The 14,755-nt window shown below is 32.3% G+C and overlaps 4 protein-coding genes across 6 annotated transcripts; 2 read left to right on the forward strand and 2 right to left on the reverse strand.

Annotated features, from left to right (window-relative positions):
• The first annotated feature begins 1,123 nt into the window (after positions 1 to 1,123).
• LOC105835575 lies at positions 1,124 to 5,433 on the forward strand. The gene is made up of 8 exons (XM_012679017.3): positions 1,124 to 1,339; positions 1,801 to 2,068; positions 2,169 to 2,265; positions 2,353 to 2,836; positions 2,925 to 3,132; positions 3,218 to 3,578; positions 3,657 to 3,990; positions 4,147 to 5,433. The coding sequence occupies exons 2-8, from the start codon at positions 1,808 to 1,810 to the stop codon at positions 4,535 to 4,537; spliced, it is 2,136 nt and encodes a 711-aa protein (XP_012534471.2). The 5' UTR covers positions 1,124 to 1,339; positions 1,801 to 1,807; the 3' UTR covers positions 4,538 to 5,433.
• A 164-nt stretch (positions 5,434 to 5,597) lies between these two features.
• LOC105835576 (DNA-directed RNA polymerase III subunit RPC5) lies at positions 5,598 to 9,942 on the reverse strand. The gene is given in 10 exon segments (XM_012679018.3): positions 5,598 to 6,150; positions 7,065 to 7,174; positions 7,176 to 7,235; positions 7,558 to 7,799; positions 8,208 to 8,418; positions 8,578 to 8,753; positions 8,890 to 9,070; positions 9,072 to 9,084; positions 9,162 to 9,412; positions 9,744 to 9,942. Coding segments are annotated over 10 exon segments (1,551 nt in total). The 5' UTR covers positions 9,789 to 9,942; the 3' UTR covers positions 5,598 to 5,888.
• A 68-nt stretch (positions 9,943 to 10,010) lies between these two features.
• On the forward strand, positions 10,011 to 12,092 carry LOC105835579 (thioredoxin, mitochondrial). 3 transcript variants are annotated; one of them, XM_028195074.2, is made up of 5 exons: positions 10,179 to 10,342; positions 10,423 to 10,608; positions 10,710 to 10,913; positions 11,394 to 11,517; positions 11,750 to 12,092. In XM_028195074.2, the coding sequence occupies exons 3-5, from the start codon at positions 10,732 to 10,734 to the stop codon at positions 11,861 to 11,863; spliced, it is 420 nt and encodes a 139-aa protein (XP_028050875.1). In that variant the 5' UTR covers positions 10,179 to 10,342; positions 10,423 to 10,608; positions 10,710 to 10,731; the 3' UTR covers positions 11,864 to 12,092. The 3 variants fall into 3 exon arrangements, with proteins under 3 accessions (XP_012534476.1, XP_028050875.1, XP_012534477.1); XM_012679022.3 differs by lacking the exons at positions 10,179 to 10,342; positions 10,423 to 10,608 and adding an exon at positions 10,011 to 10,147; XM_012679023.3 differs by lacking the exon at positions 10,423 to 10,608.
• Positions 12,088 to 14,431, reverse strand: LOC105835578 (uncharacterized protein C7orf50 homolog). Its single transcript, XM_036287532.1, has 5 exons — positions 14,293 to 14,431; positions 14,047 to 14,169; positions 13,471 to 13,564; positions 13,077 to 13,272; positions 12,088 to 12,900 (listed from the first exon to the last, which is right to left on the reverse strand). The coding sequence occupies exons 1-5, from the start codon at positions 14,318 to 14,320 to the stop codon at positions 12,616 to 12,618; spliced, it is 726 nt and encodes a 241-aa protein (XP_036143425.1). The 5' UTR covers positions 14,321 to 14,431; the 3' UTR covers positions 12,088 to 12,615.
• Between the last annotated feature and the right edge of the window lie 324 nt (positions 14,432 to 14,755).

Consider the following 14,755-nt stretch of genomic DNA (forward strand, 5'->3'; position numbering starts at 1 on the left):
ATCATAGTCGATTTTTATAAGAATATTTAATTGTGATTGCTCAATTTATTAGGCTAAAGCTTAAATCTTTATTGTAAGTTTAAATTTGCCTAAAATCTTCAAAAATTTTTACTTGAAACAAAATAAATGCATTCGGCCATTGGAAAGAAAGTGATTGCGATTGTAGATTAGAATTTAATCAATCGGAACAATACAGATTTAAATTAAACTTATCTGATTGGCCGAATATTAATGTGCAATTCTCAATCAGATTGCTGAATTTCTCCTCAAATTTAGGTGTTATGGAGAATTTTGTGAAAATAAAAGTTTAGAGAAATTTTTAACGAAAAGAAATCTAAAAATTTACGAGTCGAGACTCCGATTAATTAAAAAAAACGGGCTATTTAAATTTATGAATTGCTACGTGCAAAACTTAAAACTGAGTGTATTAATTTTCTTTTTCTTATTCACTTCTGCGAAATATATAATTTACTTGTGTAAGATAATACTTTTGAAATTAATAATATTTATTTTTAATAAAAAATTCAATAAATTTTATGTAATTAAAATAAATAAAACAATTTAAATATATATTAAGTTAAGAAACGATCAGTTTATATTTTACAGTTTGCAATTTATAAAGATTGAAGAGATCACGACTTAAAGATTACACAAGATTTATATCCATAATTTATATCCAAGATAACCAATTAGAACAAAAATTAAAATTATTTGAATAATCAAAGCCAAAATTTTTTAAGAATTTTGATTATTGCGAACAAACCTACTACTTATGCAAAGCCTATTGAACTAAAAATTGTGATTACATTGGAATTTAACCAAATCGTAGAGAGAAAATCTTACAAATTAAAGAAGTTTTAATTGTTCAAATTCGAATCTTAATCTTCGAGATCAGGACTACCACTTCGATCAATTGTTGATTAAAGGATTGCCAACATGACAAAATATTTCAATGTGGCCAACTATATTTCAAGGTGATAAGTGCACAATTTATTTAATTACAGTTCAATTAATCAAATTCAATAGATGAATTTGTTTTATATAAAATTTTCCTACTGGGCAATATTAATTAAACTCTGGTTAAACTAAGTTGTGAAATTGGGGGTCCATAACCTAACCATTCGTTCAAAAATACAATTGATCGCACTGAATTATTTTATCATGTTGGCAACCCTTTAATCAATAATTAAGTTCATCAGAATATTCAGAATTCGATCGAAGTAGTTCTAAGAATACGAGCTGTCACAATAAAGAGCAAAGTTAATTTTAAATGTTCATTGCTCTCGTTTGAGGCAGACGTTCAGTTCACATTTAAATTCTATTTTCAACAGGTGTTACAGTAAGTTTGCGAAACCGTGCATATTCTTTGACAAAGCATTTTTAATTTAGTTTTCTTCATTATTTTTTCAATAAAAACAAATTACATTTACTAATTTTAAAATCTATTGTTGATTATTGTTAGTTACAGCAAATTTCTTTTAAAACTTTTGTTACGATAAACACATTTGTTTACCATTTGATGAACAAATAATGTTTGCATGACATTCTGATGAAAGAACAAAAATATTACTTTTGAGCGTCAATATTGACAGTATGAAAGTAAACAAGATAAACTTATTGTCAAATGATGTAACTTTTACATAATATAATTATAATAATATTACATAATGCACTTCCAGAATATTCCAGCAATGTTGTACATTTTCAATATTTCTATAATAATGTTAAAATAGTTTATTTGGATATTTTGATGATATATGTTAAAAGAGATCATTCTTTAGTTTTTTTTTTTTTTTTTAGAAAAAGTATGACATCTAACTGCCGTCCTTTATATTATAATAATGCTACTCAATATCCCTATGTCGACAAACTATCCTTTCGAGGTACTGATATTGAAGATGCTGAGATGGATGTCGACTTTATTTATCAATTTGTAAAGAATAGCTATAGTTATCAAGGTGACACCGTTGATTATTGTAACAAATTTTATACTACTAACATAATTGGACCACCTGAGGGACATTACTTTCATAAATATGTAAAACAGACATTTAACGAATGTTTCCAGGTATCTTATTGTTATTGTCATATGTGTGTGTGGTAAATACAATCATTTTTATTTTACGTCACAAAATAGTATTTGATATTTTTCTAACTTTGTAATTCAGGCAATTTACTCATGGCACGTAATACAGACCTCATTAGCTCCGAAATCGACTCATTCTATTATGCAGAATGAAACAAACATCGATCAAAGTTTTATTAGTATGTAATATTTGAATGTAAAATATTACTAAGAAGACGATAAATTTTTGTTTCGAGAAGGTTATAATTATATTTTTTATTTTGAAGATATTGAGTATCATGAAGCTGTATATCCAGTCAGAATTACTATGTATGCAATATCTAAACCTGAGAATATAACTCGAATTTGGGCTCAAGATTCTGATAATTATTGGTTTCTGTTGTGGAATAATTCATGGGGAGGTCTCCCTAAGAGTCAGCAAATATTATTTTCACCACCTCTAAAGGCATGTAATTTCAAAACTAAAACACTCAGACTAGAGTTTAACCACAGATTATGGGCGGAATACTTCACAAAGCTAGATGCTGTAATGCTTATCGGTACATCAGAATTGATCCTTCCTAGAAATCCTAAACAAAGTCTAAATAATCTATTAGAAGGAATTAGACTTGATGTTACAGTCAAGGCTCACCATAGCCTTACGCAGTTCGATACATATGCCACTGATTTACCACCAGGTCATACATCTGTTCATTTGGATATATACCTTCTTCAAAAGAAATTACGTGAATATTGTATTATTTGTAAAAGGTTAATAACCATCGGCATTAAGCAATATCCAATGTTTTTCTGTTTTCTTAATAATGAAAATAATTTCCTTCCCATGTTATATTTACAGCAATGTAGTAGAAAATTTTTACAAGAGCCAGCTCGGGCATAAAAAAGTATCTCAAGAAATAATCGCAGATTATATGGAATCTCTTAAACAAGGCTATAATGGTTGCTTTTCAATCAAAGATTATTCGAATTATGATAAATTTATAGAAGAACTTAAGATCTTATGGGATGAATCCGAGGAATCAAGTGACAGTTTCTCTAAGCTTCCTGTAAAGTATTTTAAGAATTTATTTTCCATAATAATATCTATTATAACGTCGTCTTGTATTAAAGTTTTATATTGTATCTTTGCAGGATGAAATAATATTAAAAATATTCAAAGATTTAGATTTGAGATCTTTATGCTGCGTGGGTAGAGTAAATAAATGGTTGAATAATTTATCACGGGATCCTTCCCTTTACACAAGTTTGAATATGCGAAATATACACTTTACATATTGGCGCTCTGATCTTTTGCATATACTTGATTACTTTACGCTCAGATGTGAACACTTGAGCCAGTTAGATTTGTCATTCTGTGACTTTCTTGTTTGGAAATTTAATGTATTTTTGACTACTTGTGGTACGCTTTTAACACATCTAAGATTAAATTGCTGTCAATCTATCGATGATTCTGCTCTACTTCAAATTTCGAAGACATGTCAAATTTTAAAAGGTATAAATATAATTGTTAAGAATACAGATATATATATGGGTGTAAATTGTATATGACTAATACATATATATTTCTTAGAATTGGATTTAACTAATTGTAATCTCGTAAATGATGAAGGATTTTCCCATCTTAAAAGTTTACACTGTCTGGAACGTTTGAATCTTCAAGAAATAAAAAACATACAAACTGAAACTGTTTGCAAAATACTGCAGAAAAATCGACAGATGCGTGATTTAAATTTAGCATTCACATACTTGCGTCTAAACATAGATGTAATTACGATAGAATTGAAAAATTCATGTCCAAATTTGGAAAGAATAAATTTATTTTCGACAAATACTTCTACATCAAAAAGTATTGATGCCCTTGCTGATTGCAAAAATTTACGAGAAGTGAATTTTGGTTTCATCAAGTACGTATGTGATATAGTGTCTTTCAAAGTACATCGCTATTTTCTTCATTGAAATTTATATATTTGCTTCTGTTGCATGCGTCTTGAAACAACTATATTCTTCTGTTTTTGCTCGAAGGACTATAATAATAATCACATGACTTTTGTTTACAACAGCAAGAAACGCGTCAATGTGGAAGATCTACAGAAGAGCTTCCATAGGTTGTTTTCTTCTCAACGCTTGGAAAAACTTGACTTGTCCTGCGCTAGAGAATTCATCGATAACCATATTTTGGAAAGCTTAATACTGTGCAAAAACTTAAAAAGTTTAAAGTTGGTTGGCGTGCAGTCTATGACACCTGACTTATGTTCCAAAATTTTCCAGTGTCCTAAATTGGAAGAGATAGATCTTAGCTATATACGTTGTTTTAACGATAACTTGATTAAACAGTGGGTCGAAAGATATCAGCATATACGCATCTACAGATATCATACAGAGTTTGCACAAGCATTTAGTAGAATTTTGTCAGCTCAGGCATCAGCAAGTATCCCAGGGAATAATCACTAATTGTGTATCTCTTAAGCAAGGGCTGTAAGGGTTGTTTTTATAAATCATTTTAAAAGGTGATTTAATTGGTCAACATCAGAAATAACGTCCAAATCTGTCAAACAGTAATACGTTTCTAGTCTAAGACCTATGTGTGGCCTGATGTATACCATTATTCAATAGGTCTAGTCACTAATCCGCGACGGGTTTACATCGTAATCGACCTAAAGCATTCTCGAGATCTCAGCGTTACCTGCCGATTACATCTTTAACTGTTTATTGTTATTATTATTAAATATAAAAAATATATCATGTATGTGTGTGCATGTGTATATTTGAGTGTACATGTGTAATAGTACAAATGTTGCAAAACTTGTTCGGTCAAATCAAAATATGTCTTTCATTAAAAAATTAATTGTTATTTAAATTTAACTTAATACATGTATAATATCCTTAATATATGTATTAAAATTCAAACTAAAATTACTATACTATTTTCGCCGAGAGACATCGCTCGGAGTAGACGAGTTTTCGTCCGCGCATGAGTAACTCCCATCACACCGTTTTACTGCTTGCGCTGAATATTATATCTTCCCCACTGTGGTCTTCTTAGTCGCCATTGTGAGCAGTCTGAGGGGGGTCTCTCGATGAAAATAGTATAGTCATAATTTATAGAATTTTTGTCCTACAATTAATATATGGAAAGTATTGTATAAATATAGTATATTACTTCGCACGTATAAATACAATATATTATTTAGTATATTATTTTTCTGTATATAAATATAAATATAACATAATATACATGTATAACGTAATAGTTGTATGTACTTTACATACTTAATAATTGATTGAAAGTTAAATATTATGTCGATATGTGAATAATAAAAAATAAAAAGCATTATTTTTCGATGAAAGCAAATGTTTGTGCTCAATAATATTTTTATCATTGAATTATTAAATATATTTTTCAGTAAATCAATACGATTATGAGACTTTAAAATGGCAAGCTAGAAACATCTTAATGAATTTGATCGTTATATTTAATAATAATGCTACGAGGATCTTAAAACACTGCAAAGAACTTCATCATATATTTATTTACATGCATACAAATTCAGAATTTCATTAATAAATAAAGTATAATATACTGTAATATACTACATTCATACATTACATTAATTAGGGATTCATGATTGAACATGAACTTTAAACATAGTCTCGAGAAAACCTTCAATAATCAACTTTCAATAGGTGACATGATATTGCGGAGAAACCTTATGATTCCTAGTGGTTCAATCACGCAATTCAAATATGACATGATAATCGGAGACACAGGCAAAAAAAGAAAACCTTAAAGTTAATGCATTGGTCACGTGGTGGTTTCTGATATTTTCCTAGAACGACTTTTCTTATGTTTAACTGACTCGGTTATTACGCCATTGTCTGACGATTCCTTGATCGATTTTCGTCCACGACCGATGTTTCTCTCCTCGTTTTCTGAACCTAGCGATTCCCGATTCGACTTTCGGCGTTGACGCTGTGGCGGCTGATTCTGTGCTTCCATCGCTTCGAGCAGATGTTCCCTCTTTGCTTTCCAGAGTATTTTTTGGCGGTCAACAATATCGCGATAGCTATGAATAAAAATTTAAACATTAGTCGTTAAAATTTTCAATGTAAATCTAGAAATGAGAAAACTGGGTTTAACGAAATTGTAAGGAATTTTACACAAAATCATATAAAACTATTTGATAGTGTTTAGAAAATAATCAATTTCGAACAATTCAATCGTATCTCGAAGTCGATTCTGAGTAAGGATTCTGATTCCGGATTAGCGACAGTTCTTGAACGACTCTTTATCTGCCCAGATGTTCGACACTCGAGGTTGTCAAAAAAGATTTATATGACTACGATTTCTTCTTCTTGAGAGGATTTTCGATCCAAGTAAGCGTCACAGTACCATGCGTTAAAATGGTCAGCGACCCAAAACTGGGGCAGGAGGATGCAGAACACTGCCTCACGCTTTATTCTCAGGCGCAGAGAACAGTGTATCCTCGTCCACAAATCCGGGTTTACTTTCGTTCGCGGCATCCGAAGTTTCTCTCGCCGATCGGACCAATCTGATGGACATTCTATACTCGTAGTTGATCTTGATCTTCTTTCTCAGAGTCAATTTTCGTGATTCATTTTTGAAAGGATCTCTCTCAGCTAATTGAGCACGCGAAGAGCGATAGTAATAACAAAACGAAAATCTTGCGAGCGAGACCCGAGTGCGTATCATCCCGTCATAATTAAATTGCGCCGCGCTAGTCCGACGGGCCGGTCTCTAGTACCGTTACTTACAGCGTAAACTTTCATACTATTTTCACTGATTAATTTCTTCGAAATTTCATTGTAATACCGCTATTATCGAAAGAGAAATATATTTATTTATTTGTACGTGGACTGTGTTTCATTTTGTTTGTTCGCCTGCTGGGACCTTCTTTTTTTTCTTTCTTTATTTTTTATTACTTAGATATATTCTAACAAATAGAAACATTGAAGTTACCTCTCACAAAAGTGGGAATCAAATGGCTCTTTCAGCCGCCACCCTTTTCCCGCTTCATATGTTAAAAGCTCCTCAAAAAGCTGATTAATTTCTTCTGGTGTCGGTTTGATGGACGGACAAGATTGTATTGCGATTGAGATACTGTTGTTCGGTATTGGTAAATGATGATAACTAAAAGACATACAAAAAGAGACACATGCTTTATATATATAAAATTAACTGCTTTTTCATGTACTTAAAATCACAAGCATTTTTGGCACACTTACATAATAACTTTGTCAAATAATAAAATTTGATCGCACAGATATATAACAACTTAATGAAAAAAAGATGTATGATTTAACAAAGTTAAGTATATAGCAATAATTAAAATATAATATAAAAGTAATTAAAATTTATTAGAATTTGATGTAAAAATTCGAATGTCAAGAAGTAAAATTAAATTTCAAAGCACAATCTTTAATTGTTTAATTGTTAAATTAAAAAAACTCACAATATAATCACGAGCTTTGCACATGAAATCAGAAATGCTATTCTGAGACGAGAGATTATCCTGGAGATTATCCTCGGAGCTATTCTTAGAATTATCCTTGTATATCTCATCGCTTTTTACGACCCAGTTACCCTGCACTAGCATAGCTACTTCTTGTAAATGCTTTAGTATCTCTCTTGTCATTCTCTCATCACTCTTCGGAAATAGAATTTCACATAACTTTGCGAAAGATATGATTCTCACTGTAAAAAATAATACAAATTTGTTTCTATCAAATTCTTGCACAATATAAAAAAAATCTGCTGATTTATATCAACAATTAACATTTATTTATAATTAACACATAAAAAATTGTACGTTGAAAAAAATTAGTTTATATATTTCTAAAACAGGAGAAATGTTTAAAAGTTTCATGCTTTCGAAGATATTTTATGTGGCGTATTCTTAAGTTCTTATATTAGATTATGTGTAATGTGTTATATTTCTTTCTTCAGGTTAAAATCAATAATTAGTTAAGGTATGGATGGATGCATGGTTAAGTTTTCAAGTGTAAACCAAGTCCCTTCTTGGCATTGTATACTTGCTTGAGATAAATAAATTCTATTCTTCTATATTTCTTTCTTCGAGCATGATTTCCATGTCATTCTCACCTTGTTTCATCATTGTCTTGATTCGTTTTTCCAAAGGCAAAGTCTTGATGTAATGAAGGTCTATTTGCTCTCCAGAAGTGGATTGTAAATAGCATTCATTGGGTAATTGTGGTACTAGTAGATGCAGATACTCCTTCTTACTCAAATTTAGGGTATTCTTCGATTCCTCACTCAATGGGCAGAACATATCCATCCGCGTTGACTGCAAAATCTAACAAAACATTGTTTGATACTTTAATATGTCACATTTCAATAAAATAGGAGATAAAACTGGCAAAATTTTTTTACTAGAAACCGATTATCATGTTTTATTATGTTAATTAAAAAAAAAAAAAAACCTATTAACTTCGCGATGATGTCGACAACCTACTTCAGATTGCATATCGTCTGTCGATGCATAATAATTCGTACGCATCCAACGTTCCTCTTCACTCTTTTTGTGATGATGCTGGAAAGACTGTTCCTGCAGCTTCTTCAGATTGTCCGGCAGACGCCTAGCGAACGTCACTTTGACTGGCGTCGGGTTATCATCCTCCTCGTCGTCGTCTGCATTTTAGCAAAGGAATTTGTGAGTGTTCTTGCTCGTGGCTTGTGCCAAGCTCTGAAGGTTCATAACACAAGGCTGTCTAGATAAATGTATTCTTGTGACAAGGAGTCAGCGAGGTGAAATCCTCTCTTTTACCTTCTCCCGTACCCTTTGTCCCATCCCTGGCTTGCTTGTCGCCTTCATCCAGATAATCACATTGTAGTTTCATGTGCAGCAACGTCTTGAGCGGTGTGATATGCAGCTCGTCGTCCTGGAAGATGCCCACCCCAAAGTTCGAGCAGTCCGATAGTGCACGTTCCGAAGTTAGAATAGTCCTAGTCCATCAGACCACTAAAATGAAAGATTTTTTTTTTCATATAACTGTGAATCAATGCTTTCTTGAAAGCTTTTCAAAACTTTCTAGTTACCTATCAAAGACATTATTGTCATTCTCTGTGGATGATTTTCCATTTGACCTTAGAGCCAATTGCTCTCCCATACTGTGATCATAGGATAGCTCGTTTGTTGTATCCATGGCAAGCTCAACACGAATCTTCTGATTTTCTGGCTTAATGAAGGTCCCTGCGATATTAATGTCATCCCAAATACCTTTGGGATACATGGGATACTGAAGGATGAACAATTTATCCTCCAGAGTCTTGGAGAGGTATACCGGTATCTATGTAAATAGATTCCTTTTTTATTCTCGCACAGACAGAAACAAATTTGTTAAAAACAGAATAAGTTTCTATGCCCAAATAGAACATTATACATAAAAAAATGAATTCTGAGCAGATTCAGGCGTCTTTTGCCTCAAAACGCATAAAATTGCGAGTTTCAGAATGAAACGAACGTGTTGTCGTACCAAACTGTCTGCGGCAGTGCTCGAGAGTTTAACCACGTGCTCGAGAGAGTGGTGGAATCTAACCTATACGATCTCGACGATAAACAATTCGTCGAGAACGAACAGATTAATGAAAAAACAACGTAACAGAAAACAGAATGCTAACCTCTTTCACGACGGGATCATCCTCCTCCTTTTTCGCCGCGTTCATCTCCGTCAAAATAATTCTTCGATCCTCTGATATTTTATTTTAAAATGCAATTTTTTTTGTATACAATTTTTTTACCTCCGCAGTCTCCTAATAACTCTCATGTTCAATTACGCGCACACATGCATCGACGTGCATCCACTAGCTGCACTCGGCGAAAGGAGCGAGCAAGCAGCTGTGCAACTCACAATCAGTGCAACTGCGTACGATTCTGCGATACGATTGGCTCCTGCCTCCTTAGCTCTCCCCCGTCTAGATTTAAAAACCCTATATGACGCACTGCGGAGTGCGGAGAAGAACTACTCCTCCCTCTGTGAATCAGCCGTTGAGTGTCGAGAGGTTAGGTCGGCGAACAGACATCGGTGAGTTTCGCCAACTTTTATTTGTTATGACAATTTGTCGCTGTGTTTGTCGGAAAAACATAACGAAGGTCTACACGTCGCCGAATTAACGTGTCGATACGAAAAAAAATATATCGTGAGTGGTGGGTAGGGGATGAAAATTAACGCGAAGTCCGACGCAATTGCGCACCGTTTTTCGTCAGCGTGACATACGAGGTATTATAAAACGTCGATGACGAGCGAATTTTTTTCGTGATAAGGGAAGAGCGTCACTTCAACTTTTTTATTATTTTCAGCACGCACTTCTTAGAATGACGACCCCTCCTTTTTAAAAATAATATTGCATATAATTGTTTTTCATTATCGATATAGCTGTTGATATGATGTTGACGTCAAAATGTCAAACTGTATGCATTTGTAAACAACTTGGTCTGCTGTACTGAATGTTGAAATTTGTCGCGAGAGAGATGAAGTCTGTAAATGTAACGTAAAAATACATGATGCGACACCAAAGATTTAAAGAACATTAAAAGAACTTGGAATTTTATTATTTCATTAATTTTGCATGTTTTTTACTTATCAGGGTGTAACTAAGGAGCTACAGGATGCAGCGTTTGGGAATTCAAACCGTTCGCACTGGCAGAGCTCTCCTGGGAAGTAGGTCGTACACCACTGCACCTGCACAGGAGCGAGTGGTGTCTGCTGCCTTCAAGGTTCAGGATAATAAGGATTTCCATGAACGTGTGATGAATTCCAAAGTGCCTGTTATTGTAGACTTCTTTGCCACGTAAGCATCACGGTGTAATTGAATTTGATTGAGACCTTTAGTTCCATTTTTGTATCGACGGCTATCGTTTCTTCCTTTCAATTGTTATTGTTCTTTATAAATGTATTTGGATTTAATGATTATGCAAGATGACTCAAATTTTATTCGTTAAGTTTTACATATGGCTAAACAAACCAAAGAAACGAAACAAGCATACTAATTGTAAGAAAAATTAATTCTTTCATGCTATGTGTAAATAAAATTTAAGAATCAAGAGCCTATAAATTTAATTTTCTTTAATTAAATATTATAATAAAGGATGTGTGTAGTAACTGATTAAGCAATTAAAATTGGACTTTTTATTCATACAACTTTTAACATAAATTAATTTTGAGCCAATAATTTCAATTTAATTTAGTTTAAAAAATATGTCAACACTTATCCAATTAATATTTTAATATTTAATAACATTCCATTAATTTAGAATTTGTGCAATTTCAGATGGTGTAATCCATGTCGCATGCTGACCCCAAGAATAGAAACAGTTGTTGCCGAGAAACAAGGGAAGATACTATTAGCTAAAGTTGATATCGATGAGAACACAGATCTTGCCCTCGATTATGAAGTGAGTATTTTCTTTTATTGTTTTATAATACAACAAAACATAATACAACTAAACATCGCTGAAAAGTTGATTCTAAAATTATATGTTGCATGTCTGATTTTTACATAACTGATTTGAATAAAAATTTTTTCAAAGAAAATATGAAAATTTAAAATTATAATCAAACAATTATCTAGGCGATTAACTTTGGAACTTTTATACCACGAATTTCATTTGGTGTATTAATTTTCAGGTCGGATCTGTACCTGTGCTCATCGCTATGAAAGATGGAAAAGTTTTGGAAAGAATAGTTGGTCTTCAAGACACTGATAAACTCAGACAATTTGTTAACAAGTACGCGGAGTAGGGTAGCTAAAAATTATTATGTAAATTACCGCCGTGATTTTAGTTTTTGTTGATCTTTGTATAGAGAGAATTTTTACACAGCGCCTCGAAATCTGTAATTATCTGTTTATAGTAAATTTTTCTTAGTTATTATGAGTAAATGTATCCTGATGTATATGCATATAACATTATGCAGGTAAGATTTCTCTCGACATGCAGATTTAATAAAAAAAAGTTGTTATCGATGAAAATATAAATGTTTTCTTTATTTGCAATGAAGCTAAATTAAGAAATAAAATTGCTTCATATTTAACATATGTCGTATGTAACTGCACAGAGTCACATATCTAAAGCGTTGGCTCCAATGACTGGCGGCTGAAAAACTTCAAACATTTCAATCACAGAAGGCCTTTTGTTCTCAACATATACAGAAACAAATATGTATTAGTAAATAAAAGCTATACAGAAAAAATTATATAAAGTATTATTGAATAAGATCAAAATTGAATCTCATTGAGATTCAATTTAAAAACATTGAAATGTTTGAAATTTTTCATAGTAAAGTTTTTAATGTAGCGCATTTTTAATATCTAAATTAGTCGTTGCGATCACATAACACACTTAATCTACAAACAACGAGACTTACATGGAACTTCGTGGCGAGTTTCACTGCCGAAGTTTCTCACGTATTATCTCTCGAATCATCTGATGTAATCGAACGTAATCTAACGTTTTCTTTTTATAATCTGTATATTATTTTTTCTAAAGTTGACACTACTTGTCAAATGGTAAAGTCTGCAACAGTTGCCTTGCTCTCGAGTAAGCGATTGATTTCATAATATCCCTCTTGCTGTCCTCGTCCGTCTCTGACTCGGCTTTCCTTATAATTTCCATTCCCTTACGCATCAACACTTCGCGCGCCATGCCTTTGCAGCCCTCGAAATATTCCAGGACGACAGGGAAAAGATCATCGGAGATGGCATTCTCATCTAACAAATTATCCATCAACCAGATCTGTTTGAGCTTCTCAAACTTCCATTCGTTTCTACAATGTTTCCACTAAAATGTGAAAACAGTTATGTAAATAATTGAGAAACTGTAAATAAAATGCTTGCAAACATTGGCAGAAAAATAAAAGGACACTTGTGCTTGTATCGTATTTACATAAAGCATTGGCAAAGAATTCTCTGAATATTAAGGATATCAACGAATGATTCTAACAATTAACAACTTACTGTGGATAGATAGCTTAATGCCTTCTGCTTGGCATTTGATTTGCTTCTCTCGCTTTGAGTCTGCTTCTTTTCAATTTCTGCTCTTTCAGCCTTTTCTTTTTTCAATTGCCTTTTAGATTTAGGTGTTGCTTTTACAGTCTTTATGTTCTCATTTAGATCCTCCTTTGAAATATCCACATCAGAAGTAGCATCATTGCTAAAGAAAATTTAATCAAATTTAATATTAAATCTTCCATTTTTTCTTTAATAAAAAATTATTCAATGACAAAAAATTCTTCAATATCTTGCAGCTTAATGTAGTCATTATATGACTGTGAGAAGTTATAAATAAAAATTATTTGAAAATATAATTTTATATAAATAGGTTAATATTAAAAAATTTTTCACCTAGCTTCAGTTAAATGTCACTTTTCTCTTTTTCTTTTTTTGTTTACTTTGTACCACATCCTCTTGAGACATCTTTGTTTTATGATTGTTGTTTTCAAGAGCTACAAAAACATTTATTATGTCATAATTATTTAACATAAATTTACATATGTATACAATTTTACAAAGTATTTAGTAACTATATTAAAAATATATTTAGTAACTATTAATTATATATTATATAATAATTAAAAATATTCCTGAAAATTTAAGTAAAAAAGATGAAACTTTAATATAACAGCAACTAAAGCTCTGCATTTGTTCATTCAACTTTTTACTTGTAATACTCATCATCTTTCTTCCATACTAAGATTTCTCTAAGACAATTTTTTAAATAAATAACAGTAAAATCTTCTGTTAGTTTTTAAAAGAGAATTTTTATTTTTCTTTATTTTATATAAAAATCTATCATTAATAGCAAAATATTTAACAAGTGCAAAAGCAAATTTCAATATGACACATTTTTAAATATTTTTCGACGCAAAAGATAAGGTGAGACGCTAAAGTAAACAAAATCTGTCTTAGAACAGTTAGGATCGCTCACCATCAAGCTTCTCTTTCTCGGCGGACCGTTTCCTTAGTTTACGTTCCAGTTTCTCTACATTGCCGCCGTCTACGTTAATGCAGAGGCCGGAATGACGTTTCCCAGTCGGCTTCATTGACGCGCCTGCAATCATATCGTCAAGCACGTTACTACTGCTTTACACGTTACGTTCGATTGCGTTCGACGTGGTTCGACGAGGTGTCCCGCAATGAAAGATGAACCATGCGGTCAAAAGACGCGACTAACCTAAAACACGTGGACTGTCGTCGGCCATATTTCTTTTTTCTCTTCTCTTCTTTCCACCAGCCTATCGGGGAGAGAGAAAGAGAAGAGAGATGAATGGCGCAGAACCACAGAAGGTTCAGGAAGGAACGTGGACATCAGTTGTGGAAACCGAATCGAACTGCCTTAAAAAAATAATAATAATATACACACACAAGTTTCGATAAACGACGATAAAGGTTCGAATTAAGAAGTGTGTAATTGATAGCATTATGTAATTAAGCAACGTCTGCGACATCGTGGTAAGTAATTAAAATAAAAGTAAACAAGCAGAGAGGTTAGTTTACGAAATTTTCATTAAAAAAAAAAGTAATAAAGAATGTGACTCCGTGACTGTTGGTTTATGCGTCTGTAAAAAAGGAGGTAAAGTTGAAAATTACATAAGTTTAATTGAGTATAAACTTTTTTATATAATTTAAACTTTTTA

The sequence above is a fragment of the Monomorium pharaonis genome, chromosome 5 (genome assembly GCF_013373865.1).
Source record: "Monomorium pharaonis isolate MP-MQ-018 chromosome 5, ASM1337386v2, whole genome shotgun sequence".
Taxonomy (NCBI): domain Eukaryota; kingdom Metazoa; phylum Arthropoda; class Insecta; order Hymenoptera; family Formicidae; genus Monomorium; species Monomorium pharaonis.